The sequence below is a fragment of the Adiantum capillus-veneris genome, chromosome 27 (assembly GCF_014529385.1).
Source record: "Adiantum capillus-veneris isolate H3 chromosome 27, ASM1452938v2, whole genome shotgun sequence".
NCBI classification, from domain to species: Eukaryota; Viridiplantae; Streptophyta; class Polypodiopsida; order Polypodiales; family Pteridaceae; genus Adiantum; species Adiantum capillus-veneris.
Window position 1 is genome coordinate 86,133,969 of NC_140957.1, and position 24,277 is coordinate 86,158,245.

The 24,277-nt window shown below is 44.5% G+C and overlaps 1 protein-coding gene across 2 annotated transcripts; it reads right to left on the bottom strand.

Annotated features, from left to right (window-relative positions):
- Positions 1-1,488: 1,488 nt before the first annotated feature.
- Positions 1,489-18,372, bottom strand: LOC147422322 (alpha/beta-Hydrolases superfamily protein). 2 transcript variants are annotated; one of them, XM_086503747.1, is made up of 4 exons: positions 18,015-18,372; positions 17,623-17,938; positions 17,270-17,507; positions 1,489-2,161 (listed from the first exon to the last, which is right to left on the bottom strand). In XM_086503747.1, the coding sequence occupies exons 1-4, from the start codon at positions 18,267-18,269 to the stop codon at positions 1,708-1,710; spliced, it is 1,263 nt and encodes a 420-aa protein (XP_086359873.1). In that variant the 5' UTR covers positions 18,270-18,372; the 3' UTR covers positions 1,489-1,707. The 2 variants fall into 2 exon arrangements, with proteins under 2 accessions (XP_086359873.1, XP_086359874.1); XM_086503748.1 differs by having other exon boundaries at positions 17,348-17,507; positions 18,015-18,363.
- Between the last annotated feature and the right edge of the window lie 5,905 nt (positions 18,373-24,277).

A 24,277-nucleotide genomic window follows, 5' to 3' on the forward strand; every position in this document is an offset into this window, starting at 1 on the left:
TCAAAAATCCATCCTCAATGTAAAATTTACGAAGGTTAAGTACTCACTTTCTAATGTTAATTACTTTGCATGTTTTTTAGTAGATTATAGTATGCGGGGTAAGAGTGGTTAAAGATGAGAGGATGCTACTGAAAGAGGCCAAAAATATCTAAAAAGAAGATACAAGAGCATTTTAGCATGCAAAGGACTCTTTGAATCAAAAAAGCAAGTTGCTGGGTATGTAGGACAACTTGCTTTGTGAAGAGATAGTGAAGGAGGAAGTAGATGATGCTTCTTCAAAAGGATGACTTTGGAGTACATCTTTCTAATCGGAGAAGGCCAAAATTGCTAGCTTAATCAGAGATTGTCATCATGTTGGCACATGAAAAAGCTACCTTATTGGCAAGATGATGTATCATGATTGTATTTATCTTTTTTGTAAGCTTTGATAATACAAAAAGCCCTATGAGGTGTGGGGGGGTTCACCATTCTGACCCTCAATATAGTGTCATATCTCTTCTTCTCTCACTAAGTTTCTACCTATCATTAAGTGATTATGTTATAAGATCTTTTATTTTGATGATGTTCAAGGGATGGTAGCAATCTATTTTTCAAGTGACCATCTATCACAATCTTCAAAGCTTCTTAAACCTTCAAAAATTGATATGCCACCATTTTCTACATTTTCAGCAACCTTAGTCAGAAATTTTCAAAAATACCAAATACTTCCAAGGAAAGTTCTGCACACAAGGAAAGACAGTCAACCTTGGCAAAACCAAGTCATTGGTGTTCCCACGAATTGTGATTGAATGATGGGGTGTATCCATGTTATGTGTTAAGGCCAAAGGTTGGAGGTAGTCAGGTCATATCTGCACCTAGGACTGACTGTCCTGCACATTCAAATCCAATGTTTCACAATTGCTATCATTAGGCTAAAGTGTGTCAAAGGAGAACATCATATTTCTAGCTTAAACTTCTCAGCATTGAGCACTAGGAAAGTTTCGCACAATGGCATAACAATGAAGCTAAGATAATGAGGTTTCCATCCGCAGTGAGAGAATGGGGGATGCCCACATTATATATCAACGGAAAGGTTGGGTCCTGTGTACATGGTATGATGTTTTCACTTGTTAAACACGAGGGCAATTCGTCACATGAAAGACCTCAACAATCATAGAGGTTAGGACATAAGAGTTCCAACAGGGCCTCATTTGCCAACCAACTTTGTAGTTCTACTAGAAGAAGCAGGTGCAATCACTCTTTTATGGATCAAACAGGTAGATAGTTTATACATAACTAACTGGGTTCAATAAGCGATCTCCAATAAGCCTACAGTTACTGAATAACACATATGCATGCAAGTCTTCAATACATTAAATCACCACTTATCGTCGGACATTGTTTAATTCCACTTCTTGAAGAATCTGTACCCATTTTGTACTATCGTATGTAATGCAAGGTAAGCCCCCCTGCAGATTGCCAATACTCATCCAATAAATGTGTCTAGGCTTAGGAAAAGATAGGTTCCCTTTATTCAAAGCCAGTTCAGCCCGAGAAATTCACCTCTTAAAATTGGATGAGAAGAAACTAAACCCATTATAAATTTGAAATATACATAGATATTACCTTCTCAAATGTGGCAATTCTTTCTTCTAAACTCACGATGAGAAGGATTTGAAACCGGCTCAATTGGCAGAAACTGATGAGGAGGATAGAGTTTTCTCTTGGCTATATCTCCATAAGAAAATCAAACAGCACTTCAGAAACTTTGCCAGGGTGCTCTTCTTGTGGCAAAAGCGCACCGTCTACTCGAACAAACTTGGATACACCCCTAGCACCATTCAAAACTTCCATCTCTGCTTTGGACCTCCTTGGCGCTTGACTAGCCGACAGCACTATCATCGGCACTTTTCCATCCAGGTCAGCTACAAGAGACATGAACTCCTCTCTCGACTTTACAGGATCCAGCAAACCAGTCAGAAATGCAGCCGGTGCGTATCTTGCACCTTCCCTTTTTGTCAACGCCAGCCTACTCTCTAGCAAGCTGGGAGTTACATTTTCAGGGTCTGCATAGACATGAGATAGGTACTGCTTTCGAATATTGTTGGGGCTGCTCACCATAAAGTTGTACATCATCCAGCCAAAAGCAGGGGCTTGAAGAGAATTCCGAAGCAAGCTATACCTAGACCACAAAAGAAGCAAATGATCAAAATCTAATTAAAAGAGCAAAAAAAGGCATTGTTTTTTCTAATTCAAATAAGGTTGGTCTTCAATAATTCAGGTGGAAATACTTCATGTAAGCTGAAATACTACAAAAAGAGCAATGCTTCTGTGTCCCAGGCTGTTTAGCATGCTAATCCCTTTTGATCGTCAAACTAGTGCATAACAAGGCAATAAAAGTTTAATCAGCTCTGCCAGATTCAACAAATCAAAGATATCCCATGCTGACACTCATTTCAAGCATTTTGAGACCCAAAAGGCAGCGAAGGTGGCTTTGGAGTGCATCCAAATGAGGTGAATAAGGAGAAATTTGTTGCTACACTAGAGAATAAGGTAGTACGTCCGTTTATTTTACATGGATTAGCTCACCTTGGAACTTGTGAAGCTATGAAAGTAGAACTTCTAGCAAGACCAAAAAGAAAACAACTCCTGGGCATGTCTTGAAAAAGCCAAGAAAGCCTAAAACGAAGGAAGCTCTCAGGTGAAGGCTACACCCAAAGTGTGAAAAACCTGTATAACTAGCCAATTACAGACCAACAACAGAGTAATTATACGTATATTATCCATTCGCTGAAAGCAGCCTAGAGCTTATTTCCTTTGCCCCTATTCGACATACCCTGGGCCAATGCAGTCCAACAGACAACGTCTTCGATTTGTTTTTTCACTGCATAGCAATATCTTTACGGAATCCCGCTGCTAGAGAAATCTTGGATTCTTCTGTATAGTTCCCCAGAGCATAGATGATGTTGAATTGTTGTAGGAACTACAATGCTTTTTCTGATCTTTCATCCCAGAAAAGGTGAAAAATTTGAATGTCGTGTTCTTCATTTCCTCTTGGCTGATCGGGAGTAAGATGATCAGGGCCTCTTGATCTTTCACTTTGCCCCAAGCTCGGCAAAGTTCTATACTCTCGTCCATGGTGTCGGGATTGGTACCCACACAATCTGGAACCAGTCCTGTTTTCATCTTGCCTTTTCATCCACTTTCCTCAGCTGCTCTCGAACTCTCAGGCTTGTCGTCGTCCTTATCATTCTGTTATTTCTGTGCCTTTTTAGGGCACTTCCGGAGATATGTCCAAGTTCCCCGCATCCAAAGCACTTCCCCTCCTTGATGAATCGAGCTCGCTCCTGAGGAGTAAGCTTGAGTCGTGCATCCTTTTTCTCTGGGTTGCTCTTTTTCTTTCTACTTTCATTCCCAGAAGTCTGTTCGGCTCGTTGTGTCATGGCCTCATCTGTGGGGTAGGTCAGACTGCCAGAGTGAATGGCAAAGCCCCGCTTCGCATGACTCATCAACTCCTGAATAGAAGCTGACTTTTGCTCCAAGCAGTGATCTCGGATCTCTGTAGGTAGACCCAAGGTAAACCGCTCAACTTGTTCTCTGAACAAGATCTTCTTGAATGAAGAGGCGGGTAGAAAAGAGCTCCAGAATCTTTCACAGTAAGCATTGATTGTATCTTTCTTGGCCATCCGAAGATGGTTCCAAGCAGCTCGTATATCTCGTTCATACTCTTGCGTCAACCAAGAAGAAATAAAAAGCTTCTTAAATTTCAGCCAATTAACTGGCGTAGTCTTGTTTAAAAGAAGCGTGGACCACCAAGTGCGAGCATTCCCCTTAAAGTAAGAGGCAGCTCTCCAAATCTTGGAGTGCTTTGAGTAGCGTCCTCACGCAAAAGCGATGTCAAACTGCTGTATAAAAGACAAAGCCTTCGAAGCATTTGAGTATCCTGAAAAAGTATCAAATTTGATCGAGTGGCCACCTTCCTTAAACTCTCGGACTTTCTTGCTTTTATCTTCGAGAAAGTCATACTGGTTGGCTTTATAAAAATTCTTCTTGTTCGCATAAAAGTTTCCGTCATCAAAATCTGAGCTGTCTGTAGACGAGTCCTCAGTAGAACTGTCAGTCTTTGGGCGAGATTTGGCCTTCTTTGCCTTTTTCTTGCCCTTTCCGAAGCGTTGTTTCTTGCTTCGCTTTTTACCTTTTCTGTCTTCTTCGCTCGAATCTGAAGAGCTAGAAGAACTGTCAGAAGAAGAAGAAGAAGAAGAACTGGGTACTCCTTCAAAGCGAACACGCTTCTTCTATTTCTTTGCTTTGTCAAATGTCGACTGACGACCCAAATATCCTGGGAAGTCAGTGCTTTTCTTCTACTTTTTGCCGTGCTTTTTGGCTTTCCTTTGCGCCTCAAAAAGCTGAGCAATCTGTGCATCAACCACCTCTTGTAATTCCTTCTCTGAATATTTCTTGTGAGCAGAAGGTTTCTTGAGAGCAGGTTTCGGGGGTGGTGTAGTGGTTTTCTGCCACTGCTCATGCACTTCCTAAAAAGAAGTCTCGCTCATATATTTTGCAAATTTTGGGTCCTTCGCAAAATTGAGCATCATCTTTGTTGCATCGCCATCAATTGATGACGCTCCATCTCTCGTCGCTTCGCCTGAGTAGGCCGAGGCAGGCCATACTCTCTGTCGGAATCTTCGTTGTGATCCCTGCCCACATCTCCAGATGCAGAGGGAGTCAATTGATCCTTACGTGAAGCCATAGGTACCGCAGAAAAAAAATTGGGGATCGGATTTCCCATAGAAGAGAAATCGGCCGTGCTCTGATACCACTGTAATAGACTTGGACACTCCAAGTCAAGAATCAATCACCACAACACCAAATAACCACTTCAAAACAATTCACAGATCACAATAGATGTGCACTGGCCCGGCGGAGTTCCATACCTAGAGATATTGGCCCCAAAGACTGGCGCCCCCTTCGGTATTTCTTTATGTATTAAAATCAATGTCAAAGTACAAAGAGCGGTTAGGGTTTCACTCTCAAACTCTGTGTCCAGATGCTCTGCAGAGTGAGTCCTAATCCACTAATTTAAAGATTACAAATTCTCTCTTAGGAGAGTAAAAATTAAAGCAATCAATCTCTCTCTCTCTCTCTCTCTCTCTCTCTCTCTCTCTCTCTCTCTCTCTCTCTCTCTCTCTCTCTCTCTCTCTCTCTTGGCCCAACGTAGAGAAAAGCAACATGATTGCGTCGCTAGCAAGCTGTTTTTTTAATCTCCGTAAAATCGGGAAATCCGTACACTCCAGCCACTTTAGGGTTTCAGCCAGCAGTAGGGGTTAGGGTTTCCAGAAATTAGGGTTTTTGGCAGAAATTAGGGTTTGTAGGAATTTTAGGGTTTCTGTTGTCGGTAGCCACGTCATCACTTTGTGACACCTCGGCATATGCATGCCAAGGTTAGTCAGTTGAGGAGGCCCGATGGGTCAATTGCTTCAGAGCCAAAGGACATGCGTGAAGTTGTTACTGACTTTTACCGTGATTTACTGTCTGCAGAGCCCCAGTCAGAGCGTCAGGATGCATGCAGAGAGCAGGTGTGGGCACAGATGCCTTGTCTTGTGACTGAGGAGATGTGCCAGAGGCTTGAGCTGCCTCTACAGCTAGAGGAGCTGCACACGGCTCTTAATGCACTCCCACGTGGTAGCTATCCAGATGAGGATGGCTTGACTCCCAGCTTTTTCTTGGAGTACTGAGACTTGCTCGGCTCAGTTCTCTGTAGTGCTTTTCAATACATCCTGCACACAGGTGAGATGCCTGACAGCATGAGTGAGGGCTTGATGTACCTCATTCCCAAGGAGGGTGGCTCCTTGGATGAGATTCGACAGTGGCGCCCCATCACCATCCTCAACTCAACCTACAAAATTCTTGCCAAGGCTCTGAGTTTGAGGATTCAGCCACTTCTAGAGAGCCTTATACATGGGACTCAGACAGGTTTTGTCAAGGAGCGTAGTATTCTTGAGAACATCTTTACTTTTTGGGAGGCTTCTGCCCTCGCGCGGCTCCGTGGTGAGGATTTGGTGGTTCTTCTTCTCTATTTTGAGAAGGCCTACAACAGAGTTGACTGGGATTTTTTGGAGGGCACTCTACGCAGGATGGGCATCTCAGATGCTTTGGATCAGAGGGGTGTCAGCTTTGACAGAAGGGCACATAGTCGGGTGCTTTCCTCAGGAGGTAGAGGTGATCGCTTCATGCTCACACATTCGGTCAGACAGGGCTGCCCTCTTGCCCCCTTCCTCTTTCTGTTCTATGCTGAGGCGATGAGGAGGTTTTTGGTTTCACAGCACGTTGGCTTACGTGGCTTAGCGCTCCCTATTCGAGGAGATGAGCTACTGGACGTTGAGTTTGCAGACTCCTCAGCCTTGTACTTGGATGGCCAGGAGGCCAACCTACGCAGGTGTGAGCAGGCTCTTGAGACTTTCTGTTGTGCATCTAGCACATTGATCAACTGGAGAAAGACAGTGGCTTTCTCGGTTGGTAGTGCTCCTACGCCCGATTGGATGCCAGGTGAGGGTTTCAAGTGGATTCCCCCAGGGACTGCATTTCGGTACTTGGGCTGTCAGGTTGGTTTGGACTTGTCTCCCGAGCAACAAATTGCTCCCCTCCTCCTGTCTATCAGGAGGAAGTTGTTACATTGGAGCTCCGCACGACTTTCTTTGGCAGGCAAAGTTGTAGTGGCCAACCAGGTGTTGTTGGCTACTATGTGGTACATCACTTCTTGTTGGATCTTCTCGAGTTCTTGTATCAGCCAGGTAGAGAGGTTGATCAGGAATTTCCTTTGGTCAAGGCGTGACCCTCAGATTGCCCGAGCCAAAGTGGCAGGGCAGGTCATCACTCTTCCTTGTTCTCAGGGAGGGTTCGAGATCATAGATCCAACACAGCAAAGCAGAGCCCTTCATGGGAAGTTCATCGTCAGAGGACTTCTCCCAGGTGAGGAGCCCTGGAAGGAGTTCTTGCTTCAGCGGCTTAGTGCTAGGGTGCACCCGGCTGGAGGTCCTTCGCGACCCTCGACTCGATGGATATTCACAAAGATGTTGTAAGGTGCAGCGGAATGAATGTTTGCGCTTTGCTCAAGATGAGTGCTCCGAACTGTGCTCAAGGTTCCTTTTGTTCTTATGGAAGGGAGAGCCTTCCATTCTTAATGAGAGAATGCTATGATCACAAACAAAGTGAATGGACATTGTGCGTGCAAGTGTATGAGACTGAGAGATAGAGAGAGAAGAGAGATACAATACCAGAGATGTAAAACCCTCCTCCAAAGGCCCCACTCTCTATGGCGAGAGTGGTCTACTTATGATTGCACAAATCTCTACAATGCTTGGACTTACCGACGATGTCGACGACGACGAGACGGGCTGAAATCTGAAAACGCTAATGGCTGAGATCTGCAAATCTTTATCTGTTGAATTCTAACTCTATGTCGGTGACGACGGCAATGACGACGATGCAACGACGACGCGCTGAAAACTGAAAACGCTGAGTCTAGGGCTGATTCACTCGCGAATGATCCGCAAAAACGCTGAGGTTGATCTGCAAACCAAAAACGCTAGGGCTGATTCAATCGCGAATGATCTGCAAAAACGCTGAGGTTGATCTGCAAACCAAAAACGCTAGGGCTGAAAATGGGTCCTGCTGCAAACACACTGTGAATCTGCTGGTGAAATCCACTAACACTAGTGTTGATCTGTCCTTTGCTATCGCCGGGAATCTGCAAGTGCAAAAACGCTGGCTGATCTAGTGCAAAAACTCTAGGCCTTCTGTGGAGAGAAAACGCTAGAGTTGTCGCGGGGGTTGGTCTTGCTGAGAAGTTGCCTATTGAGCAAGGTGCTCCTGCTGCCTCTTCTCCTAGAAAGTGCTAACTCTGGTTTGCTTTTATATTATCTTAGCAAAATTGCCCTACCTAGTTCCCAACAAAAGTCACTTAAAAATAATAAGTGAAAGATGTCAAAAAATAGGGAAAATAGGTTCTGTGCACTAGAAAATTCTCCTGATGGATTCTGATGGGATTCTGATGATCATGCTGTGTGCAACCAGAGGATATGCATCTAAGCTAAGTGTCTGGACATGCACGGTCTGCGAACAGACTCACAAAAGTGCCAGATCACTTCCTATTCTAGACCGACTTGAAAGACCTGAACCCTCGTCATGCTGTAGCTTGTCCACGGACACATAGGGTTGGATGTGTCACGTGACAGATGCGTAGAGTTGGCTTGGGCAGGAGACCGGAGGACCGCTTCGCTGTATCTGCTCCGATCTTGGGAGCAACTGCGGCGAGGCTTGGAGCAACGTCAGCCTACTTGCAACGGGAAGCGCCTGAGACAGCCCCTTGTTTGGAACCCCATGTTTAGCACTCAGAGAGGCCATTTGGTTGGTAGTCGGCCTCATGTTTCCTGGGGTCCCATGGCAAAGGGTCCAGCACGCTCTCTAGGTGCCTGGTTACAGTTTTTAGGCTTGTCAAAGGAGCTTCAGGGCATTCAACTACAGGGCATGAGAGGGGTGCACAGCATGTGTCAGGACATCTCAGAGGTAGTACCAACTGAGTGGCTCACACCTCTCGAGTCAGTAGCGCCCAAATGGATGGAAGCCTTCACGCGACTGGAGGTTCTTATCTCAGCTCGGGCTTGCTCAAAGACTATACCCTCCCTGTTTTTCGAGCTACAGGGTGAGGGACGCCTACACTGAGTTGCAGTAGAGGCCCTGCAGGTGGCAGAGTGCTGTTTTTAGAGGATCCGCGTGGTGGGCATCTGCGGGAGGTCTTGTATCATAGATCCTGACCCAGCAGCTCTTGAGATTGGTCACCGGAGACTCTGGGCTTGGGAGAGCTGTCCACTGGCACGAGTACAGTGGGATCCTGGAGAGTGGCTTTGGAGGGACCCTTTCTCCTCTGCAAACCATCCAGGTGTCCCTTTCTTTCAGTACACTGTTCGATTGGGACGTCACATACTGGCAATGCAGAGAGAAGCTCGTCCTGCTGCAACACCTCATTGGCAGGAGGAGGGTCTCATAGCTGAGTTCTTGTGTTAGGTGCAGCGGAATGAATGTTGTATTTTCTCAAGATTAGTGATCTTTATTGCTCAAGGTTCCTTCTAGTTTCTTAGGGAAAGAGAGAGCTTTCCGTCTTGTGGAGAGTGCTATGATCACGAACAAAGTGAGTGGATATTGTGCGTGCAAATGAATGAGACTGAGAGAAGGAGAGAGAAGAGATACGACACCCGAGAGGTTGTAAAACCCTCCTCCGAAGGCCCCACTTTCGTCGGCGAGAGTGGTCTTACTTTGATTGCACAAAGGTGTACAATGCGAATGCAATGGACTGATGCAACTTGGACTATGCCGATGACGACGACGGTGGTGACGGCGACGACTTGATGGCTGAAATCTGAGATCTTCTAATCGCTGAATTCTGGGACTGTTTCGGCGGCTGAAAATGACTGTTTTGGCTGCGTTTTCTTGGCTGAAAAATGAGGTTTCTTAGGGCTGAAAACTGATGGTCTTTACGGGCTGAATCTGCTACACTTTAGGTGAATAATGCCGGTCTTAATTTGCTGCTGAAATCCAAAAATGCCAGGGGCTGAAATTGGTCCTTCTGTCGCCGGGGTTCTGCAAATGCAAAAACGCTAGGCTGATCTGCTGTGTAGTGATGACGCCGGGGCTGATCTGCTGTGCACAAATCGCCAAGGCTGATCTGATGCAAAAACGCTAGGTCTTCTGTGGAGAAAACGCCAGAGTAGTCGCAGGGGTTGGTCTTGCTGAGAAGTTGTCTGTTGAGCAAGGTGCTCCTGCTGCCTCTTCTGCCAGAAAGTGCTAACTTGGGTTTGCTTATATATTAACTTAGCAAAATTGCCCTACCTACTTTTGTTGGAAAGTCACTTAAAAATAATAAGTGAAAATACCAATAAATAGGAAAATAGGCTAAATGCACTGGAAAATTCCCCTAACTGATGCTAATGGATTCTGATGGGAATTCCGATGATCATGCTGTGTGCAACCGGAGGATATGCATCTATGCTAAGTGACTGGGCATGCACGGTCTACGAATAAACTCACAAAAGTGCTAGATCACTGCTAATCTAACTTGACTGAACTGACTGAACCCTGCTCTGGTGTAGCTTGTCCACGGACACATAGGGTTTGGATGTGTCACGTGACATCCCCTCCTTTTCAAAGTGAGATACTGGTACCGAACTGTATGGCGTGGAGGGAGATCGCCAACAGCATCCGGAATCTTGGAAGGGACTCTTCGCCGGCCCACTCTGATGCGTGGGTCGTGCGGTACTTGAACTTCATAAAGGTCTGCATCGCTTGCTTCTTTGGGCCGCGCCGAAAGTGACAAAAAGTCTTCTGAATCTCCTTTGTTGCTTCAACTTCATCTAGAGTCCTACTTCTTTCATCTTCAAGAATCTCCATGGCTGAAAATTCCTGAAACCATCTCCAACACAAAACCATGCACATACCCATTCCATGTAAAGCGAAGGAAAAAAATATTGTCTTCGCTAAAGACTGTGTATGCAATGTAGATGAACATAGAGACGAAGTGACAATCCGTTCATCAAACACATGCAAACAATGAGATCGAATCTTTTCTGTATGATCGAAATCAATCAACTATGGCAATTCACAATGGAAATGCCCATGCTTGGTGTTCATCCTATCATGTGCTTTTTCGGAAACTGTGTCATGCTAAGGAAGAGACATGTAATGCGACTTCCTTTCATACAAACTTTTCAGCTTTTCACGAAAAATCCGCATACATTCGTGCTCATCCATGAGAGAACGTGCTCAACATACAATATGTCATGCCTAGGAAAAGGGATCACATAACGATGCTGACTAAAATACAGGAAACCGTCACGAATGAAACACTCGAACAATGCGTGCGTATCAATCATGCGAACGCATAATACTTCCTGTGATGGTTCTTTGGACCAAGGCTCGAGAGCCAAGATCGGTTCTTCTTGAATGATCGAATCGTCCTGTAGGGGTTCTTTGGACCTCGACTCGAAAGCCAAGATCAGATCTTCGTGATTGATCGAATCTACAACGAGGTTAGTTTCGCTAGGAAAAGCATCCACTAACACATCATCCTTGTGAACAATCACATCATCTTCATGCAATTCATCATGCTTGTGAGAAATCACATCTTGATCATGCAAATCATCATGCTTGTCAGAAATCACATCTTGATCATGCAAATCATCATGCTTGTCTTTGACATCCAAATCATCATGCTTAGCAATATCATTCAAATCATCATGCTTATCTTTGTCATCCAAATCATCATGCTCATCATTATCATGCAAATCATTATCATGCTTCACACAATCATGCAAATCCTGTGTATCATGCGTTGGAGAAGAAGAGACTGAGAGAGTCTCCTTTCCCCAAATCTCTTGCATCTGTGCTTGAACTTGAGAATAGAGTCGCCAGAACTCTTTGTTTTGTCGATCGCTCTGTTCTTGTATTGCTTTTCTTTCTGCTTCTCTTTCTGCTTTGTCTTCTGCGTGTCTGCGATCCATTTCTGCTTTTCTTTCTGCGTGTCTGCGTTCCATTTCTGCTTTTCTTTCTTTGCATTCACGATCAAATTCTGTCATTCTTTCTTCATTTCTTGCTTCGCGTTCTAACTTCCTTTCCAGAAACATCTGGTTCAAAGCCTCCATAGGAGTTAGTGCAATCCTTGATGTAGATGGGAAAGGGGGAGGATCGGAAAAACCTCCTGATGAGGAAAATTCTTCTTCGCCTCTCTCATGCTCATCACCTCCAAGCGAAGTATCCATTCCACTTCGAGTGATGACCATTCTGACGTCGTGGATTCTTGTGGGTTCTTAAGTCCACGAGAGACTTGGGTTCTTGAGGGTCTTGGGTTCTGAAGTTCACGAGGAACTTGGATTCTTGGGTTCTTGGGTTCTTGAGGTCCTTGATTCGTGAGAATCTTGGGTTCTTGAGGTTTTCTTTCGCTTGCAAATCGCGTAGAGAAGGATCTTCTCTTCACCCGAGTTCTACCCTTTTCTGCGGGCGCACCCCTTGGCGGCCTTGCGCTCACACCAAGGTTGCTTTTTCCCACCTCACGTCGATTGGCCGGCCGCTAAGTGCACGGTTTGCTCTCAATGAGTGAAAAGAGACACAAGGGGAGGCTGGACAAGCCCTTCTTTCTTGGGATTCTTGTCACTCTTCAACAAAACACGATTAGGAATCGCCAGGCCCAAGTAAACTTGGGTTCGTGCGATCACAACAAGCAAAAAAATTCTTGTGGTTCTTTCCTTGAGTAATGCAGAACACTTCCAAAGCTCTGATACCAATGTTAGGTGCAACGGAATGAATGTTGTATTTTCTCAAGATTAGTGATCTTTACTGCTCAAGGTTCCTTTTAGTTTCTTAGGGAAAGAGAGAGCTTTCCGTCTTGTGGAGAGTGCTATGATCACGAACAAAGTGAGTGGATATTGCGCGTGCAAATGAATGAGACTGAGAGAAGGAGAGAGAAGAGATACGACACTCGAGAGGTTGTAAACAGTAAAACCCTCCTCCGAAGGCCCCACTCTCGTCGGCGAGAGTGGTCTTACTTTGATTGCACAAAGGTGTACAATGCGAATGCAATGGACTGATGCAACTTGGACTATGACGATGGTGACGACGACGACTTGATGGCTGAAATCTGAGATCTTCTAATCGTTGAATTCTGGGATTGTTTCGGCAGCTGAAAATGACTGTTTTGGCTGCGTTTTCTTGGCTGAAAAATGAGGTTTCTTAGGGCCGAAAACTGATGGTCTTTACGGGCTGAATCTGCTACACTTTAGGTGAATAATGCCGGTCTTAATTTGCTGCTGAAATCCAAAAACGCCAGGGGCTGAAATTGGTCCTTCTGTCGCCAAGGTTCTGCAAATGCAAAAACGCTAGGCTGATTTGCTGTGTCGTGATGACGCCGGGGCTGATCTGCTGTGCACAAATTGCCAAGGCTGATCTGATGCAAAAACGCTAGGTCTTTTGTGGAGAAAACGCCAGAGTAGTCGCAGGGTTGGTCTTGCTGAGAAGTTGCCTGTTGAGCAAGGTGCTCCTGCTGCCTCTTCTGCCAGAAAGTGCTAACTTGGGTTTGCTTATATATTAACTTAGCAAAATTGCCCTACCTACTTTTGTTGGAAAGTCGCTTAAAAATAATAAGTGAAAATACCAATAAATAGGAAAATAGGCTAAATGCACTGGAAAATTCCCCTAACTGATGCTAATGGATTCTGATGGGAATTCCAATGATCATGTTGTGTGCAACCGGAGGATATGCATCTATGCTAAGTGACTGGGCATGCACGGTCTACGAATAGACTCACAAAAGTGCCAGATCATTGCTAATCTAACTTGACTGAACTGATTGAACCTTGCTGTGGTGTAGCTTGTCCACGGACACATAGGGTTGGGATGTGTCATGTGTCATCTTGGTAGCTTTTTGGGAGAGGTTATGGGACTCCAAACAACCGAGACGAGTCACTTTGTTCCAGTGGCTGGTTGCACACAGAGCTACAGCAGTTGGGAGCTGGCTTGTACATTGTGGTCTCTTGGCCGCATGTGCAGCTTGTGACCATCTTGTGGAGAGTCAGCGTCACTGTTGTCCTTTGGCGCAGCAGGTGTGGCTTCGTGTCCTTCGGCTAATGCCAGCTCTTTCCACAGCTCCGCAATACACTTGGGAGGCAGCTGCTTGGTCCACTCTCACGGGCCCGGCACTTCAGTTTGAGTTATCTTCCACCAGCAGGATGATAGTGATGCAGGGGGGTCGACCTACACTCCAGCCTACTACAGAGCTTACTGCACAAGAGTGGTGCAGTGAGAGAGAGGAGTGTTGGGAGCTCATCAGTAGCCTGACACTTTGGTTCATCTGGCGGGCCCGCTGCTTCCGCATCTTCGAGGCTCGCCCAGTATCACCAGCAAAGACTGTTCGAGATCTTTGGCTAGAGTTGATCCATACTCTCAGAGGACAGTTCGAGAGACTCCAGAGCAATTCCAAGCGCATGTGGGAGCGCGGAGAGGCTTTCCTTCGACTATTGCGTCCTGGGCCTTTTTTCACCATGGTCTAGGGTGTGCTCAGATGGCACTACCTCCACCTGTGTGGCTCTTCCCTCCTCCTCATTGTATATATGTTGTTTTTTCATTGAGAGAGTCTCCCCATCAGGTTTGTTGTAGCCCTCTTTTGCACAGGTGGTTGTAGCCCTATGGTCAGTTTTCATTAACTAATAGAAGGATCTTTCTCGGGGGAAAAAAAAAGATCACAAACAAACTAAATGACATTGTGAATGAAGGTGCTGAGACTCAGAGATAAGAGAGAAGAATATGACACCAGAATGTTGTCAAACCCTGCTCCGAAGGCCCCACTCTCTATGCCGAGAGCGGTCTACTATTGATTGCACAAATCTCTACAATGCTTTGGACTTGCCGACGATGTCGACGACGATGAGTACGATGACGAGACGGGCTGAAATCTAAAAACGCTAATGGCTGAAATCTGCAAATCTTTAACTGCTGCATTTTGACTCTATGTCGATGACGACGATGCAACGACGACGCGCTGAAAACGCAGATGCTAAAATCTGCATTTTGCTAGGCTGAATCTGCAAACTTCGATGGATCTGACCGTGGCGAGGATCTGATGTGGGAAGGTGAGATCTGTGAGGTTTGGGGCTTGTTCTACGGAGTCTGACTGCTGAAAACTGAAAACGCTGGTGCTTCTAGTTGTTCTGTCGCGGCGAATCTGCAAAACACTAGGATGTCCTGCTGATCCAAAAACGCTAGGCCTCTTGCTGGAATCTACTACCGCCAGGGCTGATCTGCAGCTACAAAACGCCAAGGTTGTCTTGATGAAAAACGCTAGGCTTGCTATTGGCTGGAAACGCTAGGTTTGCTGCCGGGGAAGGTCTTGCTGAGAAGGTGTCTGTTGAACGCTGGGTTCCTGCTGCTTCTTTTGCCAGAAATGCTAGCGCTAGGGTTTCTTATGTCTTGCTTGTCAAAATTGCCCTACCCAGTTTCCCAACAAAAGTCACTTAAAAATAATAAGTGAAAATTGGCTAAAATAGGGAAAATGCGTCTATGCACTATAAAAATGCTCTTGATGGGTTCTGATTGTAATCTGATAATCATGTTGTGTGCAACCACAGGATATGCATCTACTCTAAGTGCCTGGGCATGCACGGTCTGCGAACAGACTCACAAAAGTGCCAAAAAACTTCCTAAGCTAGCTGAACTGGACTAAACTGAACCCATGTCACGAAGTAGCTTGTCCACGTACACATAGGGTTAGATGTGCACGTGACATTCATCAACTTGTTGATAAGTGAACATTTTGGCATCATTTTATAAGGCCGTGGGGTTCAATCTGACGCTTCTCGACCCGTCTTAAATTCCCTATATAAGTGACCCTAGGGGCCACTTCTCCAACATAAGTCAGTACCCTAAGTACCGATACCAAATACTTGCAGTACCATCAGCATCCATGGCGTTTTTGCATCAGCGGTTTTAGCCATGACCAACAGACCAGCATTTTCGGCCATGAATAGAAGATTCGCATCACCGTCGGTTTTCAGCCCTATCGTTTTTTAGAAGCTGCAGATTTCAGCCATTGTTCCAACGTTTCCAATTTCAGGCCTCAATCAGCCAGCCTTTTTCAGTTTTCAGCCCATTGCCAACATCGGCGACAGCACATCAGCCGATAGACTCATTGCAGTTGCAGATCCTATTCAACATCCCTAGCGTTTAGCATTTTCAACCCTTAGCATTGCAAATCCAAACATCTACAGCAAGATCTCATCAGCATCTCAGCATCTAGGACCTTTGTATCAGCATTTGTGCAATCTAAAGCAAACACCTCTCTAGCGATAGAGAGGGGGGCCCTTGGGACCCCCCCCCCCCTCTCTCTCTCTCTCTCTCTCTCTCTCTCTCTCTCTCTCTCTCTCTCTAAACCTCCATGCAAAGTATCACTCTCTTGTCTCTCTAGTCTTTGAAGTAAAAGGAACTCTCTCATTTAGTAAAAGTTGAGTACGCATTTGAGCACTCATCCTAACCATTCACCATCAATCACTTCTGTTGCACATTACAAAATGTCACTACATGAAAGAAATAAAAGTAGGCATTCCACCTGCTCTCACAAATGTCATGGATATTGAAAGTTGGGGAAAGGGAGATGGGACGGAGAGGAGAGAGAGCTTGAAAGCTGAAGCTTCAAAATGGCAAGAGGCTAGAGCTTGAGCTTTAGGTGGGGATGCCTGGAGACTAAATAACACAAAGCATTAAATGAGGGGAGGTGAGGGGATCGACGGCCCGGAAGTCCAAGGTGGCATCTCGAGGCGAACAAGCAACGCAAAAATCGAGGCGAACTAAACATGGGCAGCGCAAAAATCCAGGTTGTACAAGGACTCCGCCACCAATTTTAAACCCACAACCTCGTGCCCCAAGTTTTGTGTCGTACGCGCTAACCACCTCACCCACACGCACATCATGTACCCCTCCCTGTTTTTATGACCTTTTGTGAGCCAAAATGTGTAGCCCAGGTTTTCGGGGTGTCATTTGTGTCCAGGTTAAGCTTTAATGTGACACCTACGGCAGCAATTGCCCTGGTTTTCGTGCGTGGACTTCTAGGAGTGGATCCCTTCATTCAACGCATTGTGTTCTTTAGTCCTGAGGGTGAGGTGGAGGCCAAAAAGGAGGGAAGAGGAGGGAAGTGCACGTTGGGGAAGAGGGGAGCGAATGTTGAAGCGCCACTTGCATCCGTTTTTTAAGAAATTGACGTTGACCAGGTTCAGCCATGCCGGACGTTCCGATCGCTTTCCAATTATTGCCAGCAATACAGAATGCATTCCCACAATGCGGGCCCCGGGGGAGAGCACGCCATTCCATATGTCTACTAACCTCTTGTTTAAAGGAGGCATGTTGTTTGTCTCAAAACCATTGTCATAATGTCATCTTGATTATCGTTTCATGTTGTTACTCGCAATGAGTTCTAGGGGAGGCTTGCAGGGTTGAGAACTCTTTGTTTTCCCCCATGTGTACCCACTTGAGATTGTCCATGTACCTTGTGAAATATACCCAAAGTGGTTTGTACCCTTGAAGGCTCATTTCTCTCGCCTATCAAATGCCACCTGTCTGAAACGTGTATACTCCCCTTAATTCCTTCTGATGGGGGTAAACCCAAGATCATTCACTAAGCTACGTCTTGACAAGAGAAACTTTTTTTTTTGGGGGGGGATGGGGGGGGGGGGGGGGGGGGAGGAGAGGAGATTTTAACCATTTTACCCTCGTAGGAACAATCCCAAGAGACCTCAGAGACCTCAGAAGAGAGAGAAAGAGAGTTGAAGTTTCCAACCGAGATTCCATATCAGGCTCACGGCCAAAGACAATAGGCATCGGTCCAGCCCAAGTGGGGGCCACAGCTGCAATGGCTGTAGCCTTGATCAGGCCCTTCTTAACAGCGCGCATTGCCAAGCTAGCTGCATGCCCAGCTCCTATAATTATTGGGGGCTTTTCTGAAACAAAAGGAATTAGAAAGTTACAAATTGATCTCAAAACAAACTATCTTATATTGACTGAGAATTTGTATTGTGCTCAATCACAGAAGACTCCGGAAGCAAAGCTTGTCACCTGATGAGCTGAGAGGACTATCAGAAGCGTTGACAAAATCTGCAAGAAAACTTTCCAAACTGTCAGCTGTGTATTCCATGCGTGGTCTGTCAGAGAGCCCAAATCCTGGCCAATCTACAATGATAATGCGCCATTGTGATGCATCTCGATCCAAGAGATTCAAAGCCACAGCCCTCCATTCCTCTGTGGTGCTCACATCTGAAATGGTCGGAAGAAGAAGCAAATTTTCCAAATGCCCACCAGAGCCAACATGCTCCTCATACACAATGTTCAAATTTCCTCCGTCTCTCTTCCAAGCCCATGACTTCGATTGTGACTGCTCAAAGGCTTATGATATAAGGTTTTCCTCATCACCTTCTGCATGCAACCATCATAACTGAGAAGAAGCTTACCTTTAGAGAAGGGGAAGATGTTTCTAAAATAGGTGTTTGAGCCAAAACTGCCACTCTGCTGCGTCGATCTCCACCTATGGAAGAAGAAGTGGGAAAGAGAAGAATGCGGCTTTGCAATGAATGGCGTAACTTTGATCGGCCCACAAGCCCGGAAGCAGCTGTGGTGTGTGGTGACGCTAATGCTGGCGACGAAGAGAACGGCGAGGGCTCCCTGACCGAGAGCTGATCAGCAAGCGAGCAACGGAAGGTCGCCATTGCTGACTGAAGTAGATTTTTGTGAATTCTGTCTTCCCCACTACAAAAGAGAGCGCGTTCGGATCGAACTGAGTTCGAGCAAAGTATTGAAAAACTGTTTATGCCATTTCAACTATGAAAACAAGGTGAAGAATCGCAGTGGCTTGCAGAAAGTTAATTGAGGTTCATGGAGTGTGCAAGGAAATATAGAGGTGTTTATAGGGGATGATAATGTAAGTTGAGGTTACCAGTACATGACAGGTAGGATTGTGGAGTTAGTTTAGATGTGGTTTAGGGATAATCCATGGATATTTGTAGCATCTTTTATTAATTGGTTGATGCTCCATTTGTTTAATGTGGAGGATTTTGGATTTAATACTTGAAGACTGTGAGTATCCTTGTCTCTGTTGGAGTAAAATAGATGAGAAACTGAAGGCTATTCGGAATAGGTCTATAGTAGTTTTTGTTAAGATAGTCTAAATCTTCAATGCTATGTTGCCCAACTTGAAGCTTGTTAAGGATATTTATGAATAGTGGGCAGCTTTGTCACATAGGTATTGTGAGTTCATAGCACTTTGGATATGTATGTCAATATGAAGGTGATACAATTTTTAAGAGCGTTTTTTTTTTTTTTGCAAAGATCCATGTGTCGTTTACAAAACTTGCTTGACACAAATTGCCACATAGAATGATATCCAATCCATCGAATGGTTTGTCGTGGACTCATTTGATTGCATGTAAGCGTGAGTCAGTCATTGAGAACATCGTAGAGCCAATTAAAGAGACCTCATCAAAAACTACAATTTGTAAATCTTTGTAGAGGAGAGAATGTGCATCCAACTTTTCGGCGGTTAAACTTGTTTGTGTAGATGGAACTAAAGGCAATTGGAGGGTAGAATGGATACTTGTGCCACCGATATTAAAAGTTGTCTTTCCTGTGTAAGCCATTAGTAGTGCCGTTGGTGGCATTTTATGGTTATATAATCTTTGCAAAGCTTCTACTATCAATAGCAAGGTGGAAGTTTTGCTCCAGCTCCTCATGTGAGGAATAGATGTATTGCTTTGTTGGGATCTATTCGTTTTTTGAGCATTACGTCATTGAGTATGTGTCGTGGTTGGGGGTTAATTTTCTCAATGCCAATGCAGTAGTCATGATTTGTCATTGTGAGATACTTGAATTTGTGTAGATGCAATTGTGTCCTAGGGAGTTGTGGCATGGTTAAGTCATTGAGAATATATGCTTGATGTAATTCTTGTGGATCGTTGTATGTTGTGCTAGTTGTGGTCGGAGAGAGGCTGTGTTGTTTTGTTAGTTTTTCTATTGGGGTGTTGTCTTTATTGAACTTTTTCTCATTTGATTTTATGATTTGTGAATTTTCGTCGTATGTATCTCTCCATGAAGAGGATTCTGTTGGAATTAGGGTTGTAGGAAAACACACACACCTTGGAGAAGACGAAGGAAGCTCAAGGCACACAATAGAGAGTGTATTACTTAGTGTGCTATGAAAACATAGATAGCCCTAGAGTGATGGGCGTATATACAATGCACGGGGGAAAATCCTCCTAAAGAGGGGAAAAATGCCCCGGCGGTCCTAGTGTGTTCACACACATCACTACCACATGTATATAATAACAAATCCCCCCTGGAGTGATGCGGTGAACAGAGCTGGCACATGAGTAAAAGGAAGTGCAATGCCTTGAGGACATGATCAATCCACAAAGGGGAGTAAGCCCAAAGCTTTACGGAAAGCTTCGAGCTTCTCACAAGACAATGCCTTTGTGAAAATATCTACAAGGTTGTCCTGTGTTGGCACATAAGCCAAGCTGATCTCTCCTGCTAAGAGCCTCTCCCTGACATAGTGGTAATGCACCTCAATGTGCTTTGTGCGAGCATTAAAAAATTGGGTTCCTCGCAACTGCCAATGCGCTCTGACTGTCAGTGTAGATAGTGTTGGTAGTGTCCTGTCTAACACCCAAATTAGCCATGAGGCATCTAAGCCATACACACTCAACCGTAGCTTTCAAGACTGCCATGTACTCAGCCTCACAACTAGAAGTGGCCACAGTAGGTCGCTTCTTGCTCAACCATGATATACACGAACTGCCAAGCATGAAACAAAAACGACTTGTGGACACTCACGTGTCAAAACAAGCAACCCAATATGAGTCCAAAAAAGCATGTACGTCTGGCGGCAATGATCCCCCCTTGGGATAAAACAAGCCAATATGTAAAGTGCCACTAAGGTAGCAGAAAATCCTCTTGATAGCCTGCCAATGCTTAGACCCTGGGCTATGCATAAATCTGCTGACTTGTGAGACTGCAAATTGAATATCGTGTTGCATACATAAATGAGGCATCCAACAATAGTTTGGTAAAGAGTGACATCTGTAGGATCACCAACATCATGAAGGCTCAATTTCAAACTTGTTTCCATGGGAATGGCAATAGGTTTGCAATCCTCAAGTCCAAACTTATATAGCAATGTCTCTATGTAACTTTTCTGACACAAGGCAATACCACCATCACACTGCTTAAAATGTATACCCAACTAATGATGCAACAATCCCAAATCTTTCATCTTGAAAGTAGCATTCAAATCATCCTTAAATTCACCAATATGTCTCTCATTTGGTCCAGTGATCACCAAATTATCTACATAAGAACCACAATGAGAAGTACATCACCCTCACGCTTTACATACAATGTGCTTTCCATTGGACTGTTATTACAAAAGCCTTGTTTGACCAAATGAGTGTCAGCTTTCTCAGACCAAGCATGAGGAGATTTCTTCAACCCATACAAAGCCTTCTTACATCTACACACTTTGTCCTCTTGTCCTTTCTTGACAAAACCGCGAGGCTGTGTTACATAAACTTCCTCAAATATGTCACCATTCAAGAAAGCAGTAACAATGTCTGATTGATGTACATCCCAACCAAAATGAGCTGCCAATGCACTTAGAAAATGCACAATAGTCATACGAAAAGTGGGAGCAAAAGTCTCTTCATAATCTATGCCTTTTTGTTGTGCATAACCCTTTGCAACAAGTCGAGCCTTATGGCGATCAATCTCACCATCTAGCTTGCGTTTCAACTTATAAACCCACTTTGTACCAGTGGCCTTTTTGCCACGAGGCAAAACACATAAGGTCCATGTGTCATTTTCTATAAGTGCATCATATTTTGATTGCATGGCAGCCATCCAATTTTATGAATTATGTGCTTCATCAAAACACAGAGGTTCCTCAACATCATGTAAGCTAGACACAGCCAAAGCATAACAAACTGATGCATAAGATGCATGGTGAGAGCCTGAACGAGTACGACTAGACAAAGGTGCATCCAATTTACTATCACGCATTGTATGCACTAACCATTTTGGCATACCTCTAGGCTACTCATTTTCAGCTCTTTCCTCATCAAGTACATCTGCATCAGTAATAGGCTGATTTGTAACATTTTTGTAAACCCCCATAGGCTGTACATTTTCCTCATTGGAATTTACATTCGAACTTCCACCACCGAAAAGAGGCAACAAAGTGTCATAAATGTCCTGTGAGCTTACATTATTGTCTCTAGTACATGACAACAAGGGCTGAACAGAATCTTCCACAAACACTACATCCCATGAAACCACAATACGTTTTGTTTGCGGATGATACAACCTGTACCTTTACTTTCAGCAATATAACCAACAAAAATACATTTGGCAGCCTTATCATCCAATTTTTTGCGCTGTGTTCGTGGCACCAAAGCATATGCCAAACAACCAAAAACACGCATGTGCTCAATAGAAGGCTTTCTATCGGGCCATGCTTCATATGGAGTAATAGACTACAAAGCTTTTGTAGGACACCTGTTAAGTACATAAGTGGCACACATGATGGCCTCAAGCCAAAAAGAATGCGGAAAAGCTTGACTTTTGACCATACATCATGCCATTTTCGTAAGTGACCTGTTTTTCATCTCAACAGCTGAGGCATATAAGGCACTGTACATTGGTGTTTTATCCCACTACTAGCAAGAAATGTATTAAATTCATGACACATATACTCCCCCCCTCAATCGGAACAGAGAGTGCCCAAAGTACATTTTGAGACATTTTCAGCCATAGAGAAAAATTGTTTGAAGCACATAAAAACTTCGGACTTCGCTTTAAGAAAAAATACCTGGAGTAATCATTAATGAAAGTCATGAGTAAAGGTAATTGCCCAAGGATGGAGTTTGCATGGGCCCACAAACATCACTATGCACAAGCTGCAATCTGCATGTGGCCATAATTGAACCATCCTTTGGAAACTTCCAATGCTGCATCTTACCCAAAATACAGCCTTTACAAACATGTTTGACAGGTGCTTCAAGAGGTGGCAAAGAAGCAACCATATCAGATTTCTGCAAACGCAGCAAATTGGCAAAATTCAGATGACCAAAACGTGCATGCCAAAGTTTTGCATCTGAAATAGCCCTTGAATTTGCAACTGCATTTGCAAAATTTTGCCCACACTTGTCATACAAAGTGAGCTTATACAGCCCACGGCACAAAAGGCCAAATGCAACAATTTCATCACCAAAACTGAGATCATGAACTGTACATCTGTCATCCACAAATTTGACTACAAGTCCAAGTCTAGCAAGTGCAGATACAAACAAAAGATTATTCTTGATCCCAGGTACATAGAGTGCATCGACAAGTGTGAAAGAACTGCCATTTACAGCAGTAAGCACAATCTTTCCAACTCGCTGAACCGGATAAGCGGCATTGTTGGCACAAGTGACTAAATTCCCATGAGGGTCAGACTCGAGAGAGGTGAATAATTCACTATGTGAGGTAATGTGCTGTGTACCACCACTTGAAATACCACACATGTGAATCTGCAGCAATTGACATGCATGCATCATGGACAACAGGATTGTAAGTGCACTCTGCACTAAAATCCCATTCTGCATCAACATCAGCAGCACAATCTCCTTTCACAGAAGACTCAACAATGGCTACATTTGTAGTGGAACCAGCAATTGCAGTGGAACCACCCTCTTTCTTCTTAGCCTCTTTGGCCTTCAACTTAGGACACAACTTGATCAAGTGATCATTAGCTTTACAATAATGGCAACGCATCTTCTTTTTGCCCTTATCACCAGAATTTCCAGATGAATTTCTACCATTAGAAGCATTAGGACAGGTGATTTTCCACTCGCACAAGAACCACCTTTTCTTTGAGAAGCAATAAAAGCCTGTTCAATTGCACGCTGTCCAGTCCTGTTTTTTCTAGAAAGTGACTCTTGCAACAGCAATGTGCACAATGCATCAAACTTGAAAACTTTAGGATTTCCTTGGGTCATAAGTCTCCAAGTACTAGCAAAAATCTGGTAAGGCATCAAGAACAGTCTGCACAAGGGAACTATCTGAAATGACTTCACCTGCTGAAATAAGTTGCTCATCAATATCCTTGACACCAACAAGGAAAGTGTCATATCATCTTTCTCATGCATAATCTTTGACTCCAGCTCCTTATGCAACAATGCAATTTGCCTCATTGCGGATTGCATAAAGAACAGTCAGAATATCCCAAGCATGTTTTACAGGTTTCGCTAAATGAATGTGAGGAGTAATGGTGCGCTTCGCAGATAATGCAATCAATGCATGAGCCTGCGCATCCTTTACATCCCAACGAGCTTGTTCTGCCATAGGCAAAACAACTCTAACAGCAGCAATCCTTGCAGCAAGACCTGCCACATCCTCAACATCGCCTACATCCTCAGAACCAAGACGTACATCAATGCCCTGTACAATATTCCATATGCCCTTTGACACAAGAACATGCTGCATCATGTAAGCCCACATAGGGTAATTGTCCCCATCCAATCTGTCCTCAGTAGCAAACATCTTGAACACATTTGTGTTGTTGTCAGTCATGGAAAATGCTTGCACCTGATGTGAAAGCTGCCCAAAATGAGGAGAAACTGAGTGAGATCAGCACGTGCTATATAGCACAACCCACAGTAGACTGTATGGGACTTGTTATGCAGTA

Bases quoted from the DNA above. Each gene is read 5' to 3' on its own strand.
- LOC147422322 (XM_086503747.1), bottom strand. From the start codon at position 18,269: ATGGCGACCTTCCGTTGCTCGCTTGCTGATCAGCTCTCGGTCAGGGAG. The intron at 17,508-17,622 runs GTGACAAGCTTT...CTTTTGTTTCAG, and splicing joins TAGTCCTCTCAGCTCATCAG to AAAAGCCCCCAATAATTATA. The intron at 2,162-17,269 runs GTTAAAATCTCC...TTTGTGGTCTAG, and splicing joins GTTCCTACGAGGGTAAAATG to GTATAGCTTGCTTCGGAATT.